The sequence below is a fragment of the Apus apus genome, chromosome 2, assembly GCF_020740795.1.
Source record: "Apus apus isolate bApuApu2 chromosome 2, bApuApu2.pri.cur, whole genome shotgun sequence".
Lineage (NCBI taxonomy): Eukaryota > Metazoa > Chordata > Aves > Apodiformes > Apodidae > Apus > Apus apus.
In genome coordinates this window covers 39,595,537-39,614,768 of record NC_067283.1, presented here as the reverse complement: position 1 = coordinate 39,614,768, position 19,232 = coordinate 39,595,537, and the positions used below count along the sequence as shown (strand labels likewise).

Genomic DNA, 19,232 nt, shown 5'->3' with positions numbered 1-19,232 from the left:
AATTTGTCAGAGGACTGAAAGTGGATCCAAATCCAGTTGTTGGGTAGATGAGAGTATGAGACCTGATCCAAACCCCATGTAAGGACATCTTGCCTGTGGTTTCCTGGATTTTGGCTCAGCCTAACAGATCCCAGTCTCGCAAAGGCTCACACTTTATGTAACTCAGTTTAATGGAGATTTCAGGCCTTAGCGTTAGTAAGGAAGAAAGCGTTGTACCCTTAGCTAAAGCAGGATCTTGTAAGATAAAATTAATGAGGACAAGGCTCTTTATTAGCCTCACTGGAGTTAGGAGCTCAAGCTGAAATGCAGACTAATCCATACATCTTAGTTCAACGGTCTCTGTTAAAAGAAATCACACACTGCTGTAAGATTTTACTGGTTGTTATTTATCATGATCAAAACCAGACCTTTTGCCTAGTGAAGTGAAGAGGCTATTCAGTAGGTAAAATCCCAGCTGAAGAGGTAAAATTTCACTTGAATTTTGTTTGTCGTTTTTACTGAAACCAAAGCCATTCTCAGTGGCGTCAGTCAAACAGGACCAGAGTCCCAGTGTGTTCTCTATGTCAGGGTGGTCCCAAGCTGCATTGCTGAATGTAGGCAGTCTAAAACAGCAATGAAACTTGAAATTGAAGAGAAGTCTTTAAGTTTCTTGCTTTACAGCCTATCTAGTCTATACCTTCTTGTCCTGGGAAGTTTATCCATCTCTTGTGGAAGTCAATTAGATAAGTTATGGTGGAATTAGTACTAGGATTAGATCCATAATGTTAGGAGTTGTGTCTCATTTCTTTACGTAAGGCTATGGAGTATAAAAATCAGTGAATTCAGTGGAGCTACACTAGTTTGCATGAGCTCAGGTTCTGACTTCGTTTCCATGTTGCAATTGTAAATACAGATCTATACTAAGGAGGGGAGGGAGGGATCTTTATTGGTGATGTTTGTGTGGAATACTGAGGTCTGTGGTTAATACAAAATAAATCCTCTTCTCAGAAAAACAGACAGTTTTAATAGTATGGGTCCACTGTTCAGACCCAAACTCAAAGATTGTGTAAATTGCGCTTGCAAAATTCTTTATCTTGCCCAGATTTGGTTGGTTGGTTATTAGGCTTTGATGAAAAGAAAGGAGTAGAACTGTTTGTTCTTAATCCTTTAGTAGCACATACACAGCACTGGTCGTACCATTTGCAGAGACTGCTCTTGAGTTAAAAGTATGCATTTGCTTCTTAATATTCCTTGAAATTAATATGAAATTTAGAAAAGGGCTCAAAATAAACTCTCTAGTTCAAATAAAAAATAATGCAGAGAAACGTAAGACTTCAAGAAGACATGTGGACAGTATTTGTCCCTCAAGACATCCTTACATATACCTTTACTTCCCTAAGATGTCTATATGTTTTTAATTTTTAGGGAGGAAATGTTTCATGAAACTCAGAAAAGAAATGCCATATACTATAAAACTCTTTTTTTCTTTTCCTTTTTGAGAGTGTCATGGAATTATGTTATCTTGCCTACTTAGGTTACATTCCTAATAAACCAAAGTGGCTCCCTGTCTGAAAAAACTGCACAATGCTAATGCTTTCTAATGTATTTATTTATTGCACTTAGGGTTTTTTTAGAAGAACCATTCAGAAAAACCTCCATCCAACCTATTCCTGTAAATATGAAGGAAAATGTGTGATAGACAAAGTAACAAGAAATCAGTGCCAGGAATGTCGCTTCAAAAAATGTATCTTTGTTGGCATGGCAACAGATTGTAAGTATATTTTTCAGTTTTTCTTTCTTTTATCTATTTATTTTCCTCTAATATGTGTGTTTGCTTAAAGTATGTTGATTGGTGAAGATTGTTGAAGAAGAGCAGAACTGCCAGCACTTCTTTGTTTTTAATAATTTATACCAGAGAATTATGCACATTGTATCAAACCACTTCTGTAAAGCTGTAATGTTTTGTTTATCCTTCACCAGACTGCACCTCCTCCTGGCCTTATTGGGCTGAGCAGGAATGTTGAATCTTCAGAGGAGGGGGGAGAATGCATCTGGATGGACACTTTGATTGTGAAAAAAACATCTTGTTTAGAAAATTCTGGAGGATGTGAAATTGAATGTCGTTGTATGAGTCATCCTGCAGTTGTTTGTTTTATTTTTAGCCCTGAAGAAGTTATCTACTGCAAAGAAGTCAACTCTCATTCTAAAGAATTAGAACATATGGCTGTAAGATTAACCCTTAGGGGTCTTCTTTTCCTGCCGTTGCACAGGGATTTATACAGATAACATCAATTAGTGCAAATGGGAGGAACTCATGTAAATCCCCCTGTGCATTAATGTTAATGGTCGTTGCCAGCATAATCCTCTGCAGGAAAAACTGGCAGGAAAACAGGCCCAATAAACAACAGAAAAATATTCTAACTCGGTATTTTTCATTGGTAATGTAATGTATAACAACATCTTCTGTCTAAAGGGAAATAGAAGAAATGACACAATGTTATTTTAGCCAGCTGGACCTCCAGGAGAGGGAGGGAGTGGATATCTCAGGGTCAGCAGTTCACAGCCAGCCCGGTCCTGTGCAGCAGGCAGTGATCAGCATCAACCAGGCAGTGGCTGTGCAGAGCCAGACATTCCTCCAAGTCTGGTTCTGACCAGCAGGTGCCAATACCAAGACCACACCCGTGTACACACCAAATGAGCAGTCACTGTGCACGGCAGGTGGGACAGCTGTCCCCCACCTCCAGCAGGGTGTCCCCCCACCTTTGAGTTGAAAATGTGTGAACAGAGCGTGCAAGCAGGGCTGTTGGTGCTCCAGCCTGCTGCCACCAGTGGTGTCTCAGGATGGTCCTCCTTTGCTGAAGCATGCCAGGCTGTTTTAAACCACCCTGTGATTCTCTGCAGTAGCCTTTTCATGTTTATATGGAAAACAGGATAAAACTTCCAGCAAAGGTGGTCAGAGATGTGCAGCTCTGGGCCCTGTGTCTGGCATCACTGGGAGTAGCGGGGCTCTAGGGGAGCACTACAAAGTGATGCAATTTGTAGGGCCAGTGGAAAGAGCCGAAGGCAGAATGTTTCTGAGCCAGTCATGGAACAGGTAGTTGAGCCTCCTGTAAGTACCCCTACTTCCTTAAATCCATGTTGCCTTCTGCTGGCTTACAAGAACACATGCTGCATAATTCAGAGGAGTGTGCTCATACTCCTGTAAAGAAAATAAAAGTGCTTCTTTCCCAACATGGATTACTCCAAGTCTGTTATGGGAGCACTTTGAGTCTTCACAAAGTTTTTACGTATTAGTTTTATTGGTGTAATAAGGCACTGAAGACCACGGTAGTATACATCATGTTACCAGAAGGACAAGTTGCTCTTTGCAATCCAGGCTTCTGAGAAAATGACGTTTGGAGGGAGAAATAAGAGAACTATTTATCTGAAGTCTGGGTCTTAGCAAAATACTTCTTTACTGATTGGTTACAGTGTTTGTAATCCGTTAGTACCTCAGGCATAGAAAAGACCGAAGTTCAGTCAACCTTAAAGAGCATTTTTTAATATTTTTCCCTGTTAGTGGTGTTGGATGACAGCAAGCGGTTGGCAAAGAGGAAGCTGATAGAAGAAAATCGAGAGAAGAGACGTCGGGAAGAGCTGCAGAAAACCATTGGGCACAAACCAGAGCCAACAGATGAGGAATGGGAGCTCATCAAAATTGTTACGGAAGCTCATGTGGCCACCAATGCACAGGGAAGCCACTGGAAGCAGAAAAGGAAATTTCTGGTAAGGATTGGAGACTTTTACACTTGCTCTTCCTTTCTTCTGATCTCTCTTCCCAGCACTGCAGACCCAAAGAGGGTCTATCTGACAGTGTACTGGCATACATGAAAAATGGATAATTTTTATAATTACTACTTCCTTATTCTTGGATGAAGCTGTGTTTGATCAGACCATGTATTTCAAGGGATAAACAGCATGTTGCTGAGCTGAGGTTGACCCAGCTGGATACTTTTAATGTGCTATAATCAGAAAAAGCAGAAAAAAATTTTACTCCTGGTGAACAGCAGTAGCAGTCTTTTTAATATATTATACTTAGGGATAGTTGCCTTTATCAGGGACTACTATGCAACACATGTAAAGTTTTAGGTAAAAACTGGTATTTTTTATTAATAACTTGTGTTTTTTCTTACTTGTTCCAAAGTGAACACATTAAAATAAATTTGGCAAATAAAAATTAATTTAAATGAAAGCAGGATGATAAATGCACTATGGCTTTGGGATTGCAGACTACAAGATGACAAATATTCAGCCTGTAACTAAGGATCAGAAAATAAATGGTCATTTGTGATGCTCAGCCCTAGAAAAGGATTTATTTTATTTTTCTAAATTGATTCTGAAAGGAAGTAAGTGCAAAATGCAAAATACTTAGCACAAAGAGATTATAGGCTGCATGTCAGAAATACACAGGGGTCTTTAACAGTCTGTGTATACCAAATCAGATAGAGAATATTCATTTTTCTGCAGGCCTGGGTTCCAGCTGCCTAATTCTACTGCAGGAACCTTGACCCACTGTTAAGTTGCCAAGATAAATCATATATTCAAACCAGCTGATGCTTTTTATAATGTTCTGTTCATTCCAGTGGCACTGTCTAACTTTCTATATGAATGGCTGCACCCTCGTAGTCATGTGCAGTTGGGAAACCACAGCCAGTGATCGCTGGCAAGAAGCAGCAGAGCACTTTCCAGTGGTGCTGCATAGCAAGGTTTGCAGCTCTGGTTCTAGCAGACCAAGGAGCTGCTGCAGTGGTGCATTTGCTTACTTAGGCAGGAGTTCTTTTTTTTCAGTATCACCTGGTTTGGGATAAAGCATGGGGAGCTTGAGGTTTGGCCTGGGAATGAAGGCACAGACAGAAAGCTGGTAGGAACTGGGCCAAGTAAAATGTGGTCTTTGAGGAACTTGAGGCTCTGGAGACAGTCACAGCAAGGGGCAGCCTCCAGCAAAGGATGCCCAAAGGCAGGGCATGAGGCACTGGGAGAGGGAAGGGATGGAGCAGAGGCAGGGGTGACAGCTGTAATGCATGGTTCAGAAACCAGCTGTGACTTCCACAGCTGGTTCCTAGGCCAGACCGAGCTGCTCTCAGTGCAGCCTGTGCTGCAGGGCCTCCTGGACGTTGCAGTGCTTACCTGCTGAAGCCCAGTGGTTCCAAGGCAACTGTAGAAAGCTCACTGACACTTTCCAGTGAGCATAGAAGGGCAAGTCCAGGGTGGCCTGCCAGCCCTAGGTGGAAAGCCTTGAAAGCTCCTGCCAGAAGCTGTTGAAGAGTAAGAGGAACTGACTGCATGCCTCAGGAGCTGTGGGTCAGTCCTTAGGCAGCTGAGGCTGGTTCTTCAACAACAGGAGCTCCTTTGAGGTGTGGATTTCTTTTCCTAGTAAAGTGAGTTAGGTGACAAGGGCTCTCCAGTTGCACACCATTCTGGAGTGTGGTAGCTTTAGCTAGTGATGCCAACTTCTTTTGGCTTTCCCAAGAAAATGCTGTGTCCTCTCTTTCTCCTAACAATGTTATGCATGGCTATAAGCATTTGGTCTCCTTGCTTGGAAGTGATGAAGCTTGTTTATCATGAGCACACAGACAATGTGGTTTAGTTTCCCAAGATTCGGGGAGGGAGGGAGCCTAGGGCTAGGATTATTTGAGTTTTTTAGTAGGAACCATTAGATAATTGAGCCCAGTCCTCTTCATTGTTCTCTTACAATTGGTGCTCGCTTCATTAACGCATTACTGAGTTTTTTTCTTGAAGGAAGTTAGATTTGTATTCAGATTGGTGACAGAGCTGTGGAAGGATCTTTTATGATGTGTTGCTTTAAAAACTGCCGAGCGCAAGTTTTTATTACAGCACTTTCAGCACCTCCCCTGTTTAAGTGACCTTATGTAAATGTCATTAAGTCCATCAGTCTTAAAGGCCTTCTTCTCTGGATCGTATCCAGTTTTTGACTCTCTAATGTGAACAAAATGGAACCTCTGCATGATGGTTGGCAGGTCTTTTACAACCACAAAGCCACACTTAGCAAACAGAACAGCTTTGATATGTGTGTTTTTAAAATCAGCAATAATACTGACAAACTGTCATAAAATCAGATTAACAAGTTGAAATGCAGTTGGAATAAAAAGAGGTGTTTAAGGCCAGGTTGGATGAGGCTTTGTGCAGCCTGGTCTAGTGTGAGGTGTCCCTGCCCATGGCAGGAAGTTGGAACCTGATGATCTTTAAGGTCGCTTCCAACCTTAACCATTCTATGATTTTATGATTCAGTGATTCATCGCAGATTTTGCTTGAAACCCAGGCTAGTTCAAATTCTAGTCACTTCATCCAGACTAGCTTTGTGTTAGCCTGTTCTTAGTTATCAGTTGTTTTAGCCTAGTGTTGGAAATAGGCTTTGGCAGTTGGCTGGAGCTCTGTGACACCAAGCAGTCTGTTCTGGCAAGGGTTTTAGCACTTTGATTAGGTAGAAGAGCCCAGTTCTGCAAAGCTCTTGGCATCTTCTTGGGGTAACAAGTCACCTCAGCTTCCTTCACTTTTAGAGAAACTTTGGGGTTCTTAGCACCTGTAAGGAACAAGAACATGCCTATATTTTTCAACAACAGTTGCACACGCTACATCCACAAATATTCAGATACAGGCACAAGGAGGAAATGGCATGTGCATAAAAATGCAGCTGCCCACACAGGATGGGTAGCGGGCTGCCAGTTACCTATATTTCTGTGCAGTCACCTCTTTCACACATGGCTTACAAACAAATTCACATTTTGTGGCATAATGGGCATTACTTAAAAAGTGCATAGTGTTGTTTTTTATTTTAGCATATCTTCCATTGCCAGGTAGGATTTTTAGAGTATAAAATACTTGTTGTAAGATAGATTGTTCCTTTAAATATCTTTGTTTATATCCTTAGCCAGAAGATATTGGGCAGGCACCAATAGTTAATGCCCCAGAAGGTGGGAAAGTGGATTTAGAAGCCTTCAGCCAGTTTACAAAAATTATCACACCAGCGATTACAAGAGTGGTGGATTTTGCCAAAAAGTTGCCTATGTTTTGTGAGGTAAGAAAACTTCCTTGCAATCCTGATTTATATGCCTATTTTTAAAAACTATTCAAAATACTCCTGGCATAGAACTAAAAAATTCACTATGTTTAAGATCTGCAAAACTAGAGAGACTCAAAATAGATGGGACTAGAATCATCTGGACTTTCATGAGTTTTCTTGTGATTACTGAAATCCTGATTTTGTTCATCTAGCAGTCATCATGGCTCATTAGGGACTTGAAAGTGTCTTTGGAAGTGACCTTGAACAAAGCAAATGAGCAAAATGACGCTGTCTAGGAGCATCTTTGATATGTTTAATCAGATCTTCCAGCTCACAGTTCCATCTGCTTTCTAGTTCCTTGGCAGGTATGGTATTATGGAATTAGGTCTGCACAGTAACAAATTCTTCAAATTCAGGAAAGCATCCCTAAGCAGGAATGGTATTTACTTCATTGTATTCCCTAGGCATGCTTTTCATGAACGGGGAGGTTGTGCGTAAAAGAGTCTGTAGACATAATGGATTGTCATTTGGGGAGATACGTGTAAAAATGTATGGTAAATGGACTGAAATCAACTTGGTTGCACATTAGGAATATAGAGGCCTAGGCTGATCTCATTTACACCGAGGCATCATTTTTATTGAAAGACCATATGCAATGGCTGATGATATTTTTTTCCTAACTTAAAAAATGTTATCAAAACTGCAGCCTGACATATTTCAGTCTTAATAATCTTGATAATTTTTAGTCTTGTGAGTCCCTTTAGATCCACAACCATGAGAATTTTTACATAGAAGAATGCCTGCCTGCTTGCCCACACTGCAGAGCAACACTTGACTCTGCCAGTGAAATACCAAGTGAATGACAGTGAATGACAAAATGGGAGTGACCATGGTCAAAGCATTCATTGAGATCCTTACCTTGAGAAAAGTGTTTTCTCCTAATAGCTAAACCTCACTCAGGAAGGAAGTTCAAGGCAGCCACAACATTTTACTCTCCTGTGAGTGGCAGCTTTTCTTTAAGGTCAGCCAAGGAGAGCTACTTATGTCCTCTGGCACCTAAAGAGCAAGAAGAGGTAAAATTCAATAGCTGGCATAGTGTAAGCAGCTCTCCCTGGCTAACCTCCGCCTTGGCTCCATCAGCCAATAAGGCATGAAATAGTGGCCAAGTATGAAGATTTTCAAATACAAGGAATGTGTCCATAGATCAAGAGGCCCCTGCAGCATTCAGTGTCTGAGGGAATCTGTCTCCTCTGGTTTGGCGTTTGTTGGTGGGAAGTTGCAGTGACATACCAAGGTAGTCTATTTAATTTAGAAAGCTCTGCCAGTCACACACTGTAGTGCCCATCTGACATCTCCTACCCCTCCTGGCTACCGTGGGCCCACTTGTGTCAGAGCCAGGCAGGAGGCATGCATGAAGAAGTCAGGATGTCATTGGCATGACCTCTGTAGGTTATGCAGCTGAGCTAGGACAGGCTTTGTTTACAGCTGAGCCACTGTGTGAATCAGACACCCATATACAGCAAGGTCTGATGGCACAGTGAGGGGCAACTCCTTGTGAACACAGAGTAATAGGACAGTTGTTCTTCTCTGAACCATCATGTGTCTTCTGCTGTAGCATAAGGAAAATTACAATTGTTTCTTCCTTTTTGACGGGGCACTGTTGTTTGAACTTTATTTCAGTTACAGTTTTTAACCCGTATCTTTTTCTTAGTAACAACACTGAGTGGGCTGTGTATTTGTTTACGAGGCAAACTCCTCCTTTCTCTGATAGGACCTGCAGAGCACTTAAATGTTATCTCAGTACTTAATTTCCATAGAGGTTTGGGCTAAGAGTGTAGTAAATCTCCATGAAGGAGGGGTGTGGCAAGGAACATATCAGTATATTCATATACTTTTTCCTTTTTCCTGAGCACTGAGTGCCTAGCTTAGTTTGTGTGCATCCGTTGGCCCATGCCTCAAAGCAAGAATCTAATCCCAGAGTAATTTAAGGAAAACTTCATTTACTTCTCAGAATTTGTGCTGTTGTTTCCTTCTTGCATTTCCTTCTGCTTAGAAGAAGAAAATTGAGGAGCATTTAATCAGTTTGATGTGAGTTTAATTGTCACAGGCATCAGTGGCTCCACACTGGGTGAAGCTGTGTAAATACCCTTCTAGCTAGCTCAGCTCAGCTCAATTCCATGGGGCTGCATTACACATTTGCTGGCTGCCAGTATGTCCTGCAGAGGTGAGCACCTCGGGTTCCCACCTGTTGCTTTTTCTCCCTGCAGAGAGGGAAGGAAAGGACAACATGTAGCAGATCATCAGTCATATTTGTTGACCCCACTCCTGGAAGGTGCTCTGGTAGCAACACTAAAGTGAACACCGTAGGTAGCAATGAAACCTTGATAGTTGGGAGCAGAACTAACAGTTAAGCCCTGTCTTTGGTAACTGCTGCTACTGGCAGATAAGACCTAAGGCTTGGCACCCATGAAACAGATGTCTCGTGTGTCCTTCAGAATTAGGAAAGCAGATGAAGGTTGGGCATAGTCAGATCCTCAGTACCATAAAGAAGTTAGGAAGATGAATTCTCATTGGTTAATGGCTCACTAATAAAAGAACTGAAGTATCATGAAATATATTCCCTACTGTTATCTGTCTGTTTCTTTTCCACCGTTCTTTCTTCTCCTTAGTCTTTTATTCTTAGTTTCTTTTCTTCTCCCTTTCTTTCATGTCACTTTTTTGTCTGAAGTTGCCTATTCAATATTCCTTCATGGCTGCTCTCACATGTCTTTTTTTTAATCTGTTTTTAAATTTTTATTTCTTAATCTGTTTCTTTCCCTACTTCAGTCTCAGCAGCCAAACAGCAGCATTGTCATTAGGTAGAAACACTGCCACTGTGCCTGTGCAGCCCTCCCCATGCTGCTGCTGAGCTGAGCGTGATCTGCAGAGAAAGTGATTTGCCCTGAACAGGATGAGTCTTTTTTCTTGTATATCAAACACTTCACACCTGCAGTTGGCATTGCTGGAAGAGCAGCCGCATGATTCAATTCCTTTCTCTGACTGGGCCTGGCTTTGCGCTTAAAACTCTTCTCTAACAGGCAACTACTTTCCACTTTGATTTTACACCAAATCAGTGTGTTTGCTTTGTGAGTACACAGTTGTCACATAAACCTATAGTTGGTGGGTTTGGTTTTTTTTCATATTGAACTGCAAATCAGGTAAATATAGTAACTGCATATGAATCAGAAATGGATGGAGTTTTGCCTCCATTCAATCCAAGTAAAAATTAGTTGCTTTTTTGTGTACATCACCCATTGCTGTTTGTTTTGTATTGATCTCAAAACAGTCTTGGTGGGTTTTGCTATCATTGATTTCCTTAAGAAAACATAAAGGCATGCTTTGCAGAACACATTCTCCTACTGTGTCAGCATCCTGGTGACACTTTATAAATACAGAACCTACCTCCACCAATTTGGACAGCTTACCTTTTTTAATGGTGTAGAAAATACAAGTCTAGCCACATGCCCCAAAGATCATGACTTATGCCCAGTGTAAAAACACTGGAGCTGTACGATAGATGTTTTTGTCTATCCAGTGATAATGTAGGAAGTCCAGGGAGATCAGCCTTACAGGTTAAATAGAGCTTAATAAGTTCTCTGTTGTTTAAATGAACCATGAGAATTAGGAGTACCTGCCCCACTGACTGAGATATCTCTTCTAGGTACAAAAATCTATTCATGCCTGTTATTTAAAAAGCAGCACTCTTGCAGATCCTCCCAAATGTCTTTCTTTTCCACTGGTCAGCCAGGAAAGAAGCATGGCTAGCAGTTAGTTTAACTAGGACAGCTGAGGTCTGTACCAGCCCCACTTCTGTTAAGCTAAGTTGAAAACTGAGGGACCTCAGAAGTAGAAGAGAGCAGGGTAAACAGCTGAGAACAGTGACCACTTCAGCCATCCCAGTTACATCCACACCGATCTGAGACAAAACCAGTATTATACATTACCACCAACCTGGTAACCGACAGGTCTGCTTTACCCTTCGCACTTGGTGAAATGTTCTATAAAGTAAAAAGCTATGTTCTTCAGGTTTATTTGACTTAATTTTATAACGCTACCGCAAACTGAGTGGTCCCATGGAGAGCAGCTTTTCTGCAAGTTGAGTCACTTCACCTCAGCATCTGAACCAGCTTGGTTGGCTTTGAGGATCTTGCCCAGGACCACTTCCCTAGAGCTGTGTTGTCACTAAATTTCCTAAGGGTGTGTTGGGATGGTAACGTGCCGGCCATTTCTGGAAGCAGGAATGTGAGTCTTGGAGGTTTCTGCTGTGCACTGGAACTAGTTGGTCAGCAGCATGTTTGGAAAGTAGCTGCACTATACTAGGTAGTGTCCTGGGGTGTGAATGGCAACTTTGTGTTCATGGATTTATTGTAGTTGTAAAACTAACGCAGTTTGAAAAACTCTTTACTGTTTCTAATTTCTGCAGCTGCCATGTGAAGACCAGATCATCCTTCTGAAAGGCTGCTGTATGGAGATAATGTCCCTCCGAGCAGCAGTTCGCTATGACCCCGAGAGTGAGACTTTAACACTAAATGGGGAGATGGCCGTGACAAGGGGCCAGCTGAAAAACGGGGGTCTTGGCGTAGTGTCTGATGCCATTTTTGACCTGGGCATGTCTCTTTCTTCATTCAACCTGGATGATACTGAGGTTGCCCTTCTTCAGGCTGTTCTGCTTATGTCATCAGGTGAGAATAGAAATATATTGGGACCTCGACCATTTTGCAACTCTTTAGTCTTTGTCACAAGCCTGTTTTTAAAAGAAATAGGGTATGTTAGGTCTTGCAGTGCTGACTAATGTAGAAGAAATTCTTTCCAAATCCCTGTGCAGCTTAGAAATACTTCAGTGAGCACTTGGGAAAAAAACCAGGGTATTCAGAGAGGTGGGCATAAAAGTGGCTTTGGTAGCACACCTTGCTCAGTTTAGTTCTTAGGGAGGAGGCAGGGATGATCATCAGAAAGAAAGCAGATCTGGTGCTGAGCCAGTTTGCCTTGAATGAAAAACTGATATTTTAGCAATGGTTGTCCTTACAATACCATCTTCCTCCAGGCACTGCTATGCACTGGGCTGGAAGTACGGGTCATACATGTTTCCATGAGTTGTGCATGCTTTCTTGTTTGCCTACTTAATAGCACCACTGCTTGCTAGAGGGCATTTGAGAGCTGTGCTGTTTCCCCACACGGGGACCAATTGCAACTGGTCTCTTGGTGGTGTGATACAGAAGCAACACAGACCATTTTTCCAAAGAGTTTTTTTCCCCTCTTAGATCAAGTATGTTTTCAAATATGCTTCTATTGACTCTGCCAGCCCAAAGAGGAAATTCCATTCTTGGGTAGTGGCAGATTTGGCGAGGTTTTGTTTTAAGGCCACTTTGAACATTGGGCACTAAATAACAATACACAGACAGTGATTTAGAAGCATTAACTGTGTCTGGGACAGAAAGATTTCCACATTAATCACAACAGCACTTGACCTTCCCAGTCAAAACATTTTTATTTATTTTTAGTTCCCTACACAGTGATACATGAGCAGGAAGTTCTGGAGATAGTTCAGAGGACCTGCTTTCCCAGAAGTGTCTCCTGAAGAGTGACTTGTGAAAGGAGTTTTTCCAGTGCCCATCTGTGTGCCAGTTGAGACAATCAGCCAAACTTTCAGCCTTTCTTGTTCTTTGGTGCCCTATAACAGTTTCCTTTGCAGCTCACCTATGGATCAAGGCTTGATCAAAGCATTGGTTAGACTGCAGAGAAACAGATGGGAAAGAACTGAAATTTAGGTGTCTGATAAGGATTTTATTTTTTTTTAGCTCTTTATTGGTTGATTTGCAGTACAGATACAGGTAGAAAAGATAGAGATTGACTTGTCTGTTGCTCTAGTCACTGCAAGGAAACATTTCCCTGACAGCTGTACTCTAAATGGGCAAAGCAGGCAAAGGATGAAGAAAATATTATCTCCTTGTTTTAACAGGGGTAGTACTGATAAGTGAGGTGCCCAGCGTGAAAAAAGTTGTTTGTGGCAGAGCCAAGTGTCCCTTGTTCTCCCACCTTTCTTTCCTAACAACAGAATTCTCCTATTTTTCCTGATTTATGATTAGGAATTCATTGAGATAAAGGAGTAATAACAATGATTCTGCTTCTTTATACCCGCAGATCGCCCAGGCCTTGTTTGCGTTGAGAGGATAGAAAAGTGCCAGGAGGGTTTCCTCCTGGCATTCGAACATTACATTAATTACAGAAAACACCACGTTGCACACTTTTGGCCAAAACTGCTGATGAAAGTGACAGACCTGCGAATGATCGGAGCCTGCCATGCCAGCCGCTTCCTGCACATGAAGGTGGAGTGCCCCACAGAACTCTTCCCTCCATTGTTCCTGGAAGTGTTTGAGGATTAAAGAAACTGGAGCAGTTCTCCACCCCCCTGTCGCACTACTGGCTGTCATTTCATCCCGTGGCCCAGCTCTTCTCACCTCTGTTTGTTCTTCTTTCGTTCTCTTCTGTTTCTTGAGGTGGGGTTGGGTTTTTGTTCAGGTTTTCGTTTGGGGTTGCTGGGGGGCAGTTGTATACACATGGATGAAGACATCCCTTTAATGCGGGTACTTGTGACTATTGCAATTTGTTCTTCAGTCCTTTGATGTGAATGCTTTGACAGCTTAGCAGTGAAAATACAAACAGACCAGTCTCATTCACCAGCACTTGCGTCGTCACCAGCTCACACACATCATTGCTTGGAAAATATGAGTGAGAAATTGAAGTGGCAGAAAATAAATTGGCCTCCAAGTTTAAAAGGCTATTGTTAATGTGACCCTGGCAATTCTGTCTGGTATTACCTCATTTTGCAGGGCATAAGTGACCATTTTGTGAGATGAAATTCTAGTTTTCATGGTTGTTTCTACTGTAAAAATCACCATTATGACCTAGGATCTTCATCATCCGCACCATCCCATCATTATCTGAGGATTGTTCCAGCAGATTAAGTTTAACTGTGCCCCATAAATCAAGTAATAATGCAGAGTGTTAGAAGAGACGGACTCTTTTGGATTTTTTCCATGTGTATAAGAAAGTAAGAGCCTTCAGGCCTTACTGCATTGGAACTCCAGGTAACTTCACTGGAAGGTCTTTTAGAATAAGGAGAGGATTTTGAGCCTTTAAGGTGCTTTTCCTGAAAGTGGTGAAGTCTGCTTTTTCTGAGGTGTGTGCAAAACTCGGCACTCTGAAGGAGAAGGCTCTCAGGATAGCAGGCATTCCTCGAGATGTGAATGCTTACAGAGTGAGGATAAGGAGAATGAAACATACAGGGTGACCTTCAGATGGGACAGAAACCAACTGTGTTATTAATGACACTCAAGACTGTACAGCTTTATCCCAGTAGTACAAATAGCGTTGCTTGGCAGTAATCTTTTGTTTTTTATATATATATATATATATATATATAAAGTTTATATGCACGTAGATATATAATTTTATATATATATATAATTACAAATCTTCAGCAGATGTCTTAAACATATTTCCATATTTTATCTTCTCTTTCTCTCCTTCTCTCTCTCACCTTCTCCTGTGTGCGTGTGCGTTTATGTGTGATCAGTTAGGCTCTCTCTCCTTGGTGTCTGTATGTGTTTCATTTGGCTAGATACTCTCTTGATTCCTTTAATTTATTTCCACTAACTGCACTATCAGGAACCCAACTGAGCAGTGACAGGATGTCCTGCTGCTGAAATCTGCAAGCCAGTACTCACAGTCCTAGAATGTTTGGAGATCGGTGATGAGGGCATTATAGGTAGAGGTTCCTCTCTGTCATCCATCTCCATTCAAGAGTGTTGTCCTTGGGTTTTATAAACTTGTATTAAACCATTCTCTGAATTTGTATGATACATCAAAAGCATCCTTCTGTTCTTCCTGGGAACCAGAGACTTCGAGTCTTTCGCACTTCCTTATACCCCACATTCTTTCGTGTTTTGCATTCATTTTTACCAGTTTCTTTCTCTGCTATTTATTGATATATTTGCTTGGTAAGTCAGTGGGCATTGTTAGATTGGATGTGTTGACTTTCAAAGCTCATGTCCTGTAACTAAACCCATATGTTATGTGTTTATTCCCTCATGAAAACATGACACTCAGGAAAACTTACCTTGTAGGTGGAGCACAGCATGGGTGTGTCAGGGGTTAAATTCTTTCCACCCCTCTTTTCCCTACATTACTGATAAAATATTTGGAGTGCTATTGGCTATGTTGTCAGGGATGTGGAATCGTGTTCTCCTTATTCTTTGATGCACCTGCGATGAGTTCTGAGCACTGATGTTACCACTTAGGGGTTTGTACACACAATTTTGTGAGTATATAAAACACAGTGGGGTGTTTAGGGGTTTTTTTTGCAGGTTGCAAGGAACGCAGACCATTGGAAATCTGTTCTTAAATGTTAGCTGAAGTTTAAGAACCTCTGTTGTGGGCTCTGTTTGCTCCAACTCAAAGCATATGTATTAACAACATCAGTCTCTATCCAAATTGTGTGTAGAGCACTATGTCTTGGAGACAAGGAGTTAGAAACTTTCTAGCTTTTGGGAATGTGATTCCCAAAGCCAGACTATGCGATGAACTCACATGTACTCATGCAGTATCTCAGATGAGGAACATCCACAGTCAGTAAAGAGTGCTAGATACCTGGTTCAGCAGTGACTTGATAGGAAACTGTTAGCCTATAGGCAAAGCAAAAAAACAGATAATCCATTACGTGCATCTATACCCACAGTGACTTGCAAAGAGAGATGTGCATGTATTTGGAGTTCTATTCTACTACAGATCTGAGCATGGATTTCCTCCTAAAGCCAGTCCCAGTATCTCACCTGGCTCCTAAGTGTGAGTTAGTGTTCAAGCTTTTCACTGTGCTGCAGGTGAGACCCAGGGGCAAAAACATTCACATTTCTCCTAGTAGTAATCACAGTGCTCTCACTGCAAGGTTCGTGATGCTTCATGTATTTTTCAGAGCTTTAGTTCCTGGAGTTGTGCTGCTGCTGTTCGGTTTGTCATTAAGGTCAACAGTTCCTATCCTTTGGGCTAGAAAGAAAACCAGTAGCCTAAATCTTCATTATTTAGGTGGGAAGTCACTACCCAACGGTGACTTAGCTCATGACTGCTGGGGCCCTCACAACTGTCTTTTGAACATTTGGGATTGTCAGGACTGCATTAATCAAAAACAGATAAAGGTTCGAGGTCAGAAAAAAATATGAGAGTTACTGGATTGACTTGGGGAAGCAGCAAGAGATGAAAGAACTTGAAATGCTGTGGACAGAACTGCAGTTTGAGACAGTGCAGTTTGAGAATTAACACTTCGCACACTGGCTGCTGTAAAAATCATTGCTCATACAGCAATTTGTCCCCAAGGTCTCCGGTGGCAAGTTACAAAGTTTTGAAAGCCATCACATAAATGGATGTCTGAATTTAGGCTGCATTTAGGCATCCAAGCTGATGGCCTGACTTCCCAAGATGCTGATGCAGTTTGGAGTTGCAGTTAATAGGGGTTCAGCAGAATCAGGCTTCCTTCCTTAGGCGATTGCAAATGGACTGAAGTGCCTAAAATCAGGCAACCAACTCTGACAGGTTCAGCAGTGCTTTAAGCAGAAGTGACATATGTCAACATACTTTTCTAGCTTTTTAGGTAAGTTGGAATCTGGCACCGATTAACAGAGGGGGATTTGTAGTATTCCTCAATTGAAAACTAAGACTATGCTCTTAGTTTGACACATTTGATGTACTGACATCTAATAGCCTCTGATCTCCGACCAGTCTTACTGTGTGTGATGTCATTGACTCCCTGAGTACGACTCCTGGGTTATATGATCAAGAGAGCAAAACTGGAACTCATGGAGATGTCCTTGCAGTCTCTTACCAGTGGATACTGGCCTAAGTCCTGCAAAGACATAGTTGCTTTGAAGTATCAGTGGTCTCAAGCTATTGTGGGGTTGAGCCACTGGGTTGACCATCTGAGTGGCAGACATCAGCACTGCAGTCAGCACCCTTTGTAGAACTGGCCTTTTGAGTGAAATAACAAATGTGCACTTCCCAGTGCAGTCCAAAGTCTTGTTTCTGATGGTGCCATGTAACTCTCATGTTTGCTTTGTGGTCTTTTTGTGGGTCTTGCATAGAAGATTCTTCCTGCCAAGCCTGCTTGTCATCGTTCATGGTTTTGCCCTGAGTAACATGTGCATTTAGATATTAATTTCATGTGTAATCTCAGTTAAGTTATGATATTTATAATGACATATATAGTGTGTGATAATGATTTCTGTTTACATTCTGCCAAAATGTAGATGTTAGAGTTAGACCTCCAAGGTCCAAAATCATCCTTGGAGCAGACTGCTTGCTTCTTCAGAGGCAGGCATCAGAAAGAGGAAAAAACTGTCCAGAGAGACCATTTCTATCAGAAATCTGCCAAGACAGGGCTGTTGATCGCAAGCGGAGCATGTCATTGCTAGTGATGTATTTTTATGCTATGGAACTCTAACCTGTATGTGTCATATTGACTTTTTGCTGCATGAATCATAAATTATAAAACTCAGTCTTACGGTTTTGAAATGTAGCCAGCATTCCTAAGGCTAAACCTTTTTCAGTGACAGAATAAAAATCCACAACCAAGGAGTGTATTCCTCTCACGGTGAGAGCAATTGAAAGTGTTCGACATTTATCTTTTCACAAAGGAAGAGGCGACAGGACCTCTTAATGTGTCTTGTTGTTGTGATCATCTGCAAATGATTGCCAGATGTTTCCTTTTGATATAGCAATGAAGTGATCCGTATTTAAATTTTATAGAGAGAATTTTATTCTAGTGTGATAGAGATTTATTTTCCACTTAAAGACTCAAAACGGTGTGAGCACATTTTTTTTTTACTATGGTATATTTTTGCTTTAAAATTAAAAACAAACAAAAAAAAAGGTTTGGCCTTATCACAAAGTTTTAGTGTGTCATATAGATGTTAGCAAATGCAGAGTATGCATTATTTGTGTGTATCCACATTGACTGATGTCGCCTTCAAAAAGCAATATTGTGCAGGTAATAAGATGTTTGTGACTGTCCATTGCACAGTTTTACCTTCTTTAAAAGCTAACCTTGTTTATGCACAAGACAATCAAATGTAAATCTACATCAGCACCCGGGTGTAGATTAAATTTGTGTGAATTACTGAGCACAATGTAAAACATTAAAAGACACTTTATTTAATTACACATTTAATGTTGGTAAAGATAGTATCAGGGCATGAACTAGCTGACATACTGTAATTTCTTTTTCTCTTTTCCTCCTTCCTTAGCACTCTTCATTTTTTAGTTTGCTCATAAATACATCGAATTACTCATTCGTACTTTTTTTGAAGAGAAGGGTGGTTTGGGTTTTTTATTTGTTTTTATGAAGTTGGTTGGGAGGACTTCTTACTTTGTCTGTGAGGTCTGTGGGTTTTGCTTATTTGTTTAATTTTTTTATATCAGTTTCATGCCCTGAGGGTAAGGCAAACATTACACCATGCGATACAAAACAAAGTACTTTGGATGATGTATTTTTTTGCAAACAGTGTTAAGAGTTATGCTAGATTGGTAATATTTTTTCAGCCTAAAATATATTAAAAAAAAAAAAAATCTGTGATCACAAATGTTTTAAACTCTAAAGAGAAAATTTGTATATTTGGGGGAAGAAAATAATTTTTACATAGCTTTTGTATGCAGATATTAAAATGTAATTATGAATATAGTGGGCATAGATAACTGTGTAAGCTTGAATTCTAAAAAAGAAAAAGCTTATAACTGAAAATTGGTCTTGGTGTCTCCTTCTCTTTGTTGCAGGCTCTTTCATCAGCTCTGTCACACACTTCCAAGCTGTTGGAATGGGAAAAGGAGGACGCAGAGCACAATGTTGTTTCGGCTCTAACCTGTTCACGTTTCTAACCTCCTGCATCCCTTTCATCACCTGCCTCTTATCTTCTCTACTCTCCTCCCTTGGGCACCCAGTCAAAAGGTTTCACTTCCTTGATGTTCACATCAGCCAAACTTAATTTACTCCAGTGAACTGACTCTAGATTTATGTCTCTACTCAATTAAATTTTTTAAGGGAACGCCCTTTCTTTCCTTCTCCATTCCCAGTCTAGATGGAAATGGTGTGACAGGAGGAATAGGCTTCCTG

At 41.1% G+C, this 19,232-nt stretch overlaps 1 protein-coding gene across 12 annotated transcripts in view; it reads left to right on the top strand.

The window, feature by feature from the left end:
- Nucleotides 1-18,863, top strand: part of THRB (thyroid hormone receptor beta) — a 172,680-nt gene extending 153,817 nt beyond the window's left edge. For all 12 annotated transcript variants that reach the window (XM_051610036.1, XM_051610033.1, XM_051610038.1 and 9 more), the window contains 5 exons: nt 1,603-1,750; nt 3,539-3,744; nt 6,908-7,054; nt 11,502-11,760; nt 13,220-18,863. In XM_051610036.1, coding sequence (XP_051465996.1) covers nt 1,603-1,750; nt 3,539-3,744; nt 6,908-7,054; nt 11,502-11,760; nt 13,220-13,461 — 1,002 coding nt within the window. In that variant the 3' untranslated portion in view covers nt 13,462-18,863. The remainder of the gene's footprint in view (nt 1-1,602; nt 1,751-3,538; nt 3,745-6,907; nt 7,055-11,501; nt 11,761-13,219) is intronic.
- Nucleotides 18,864-19,232: the final 369 nt, after the last annotated feature.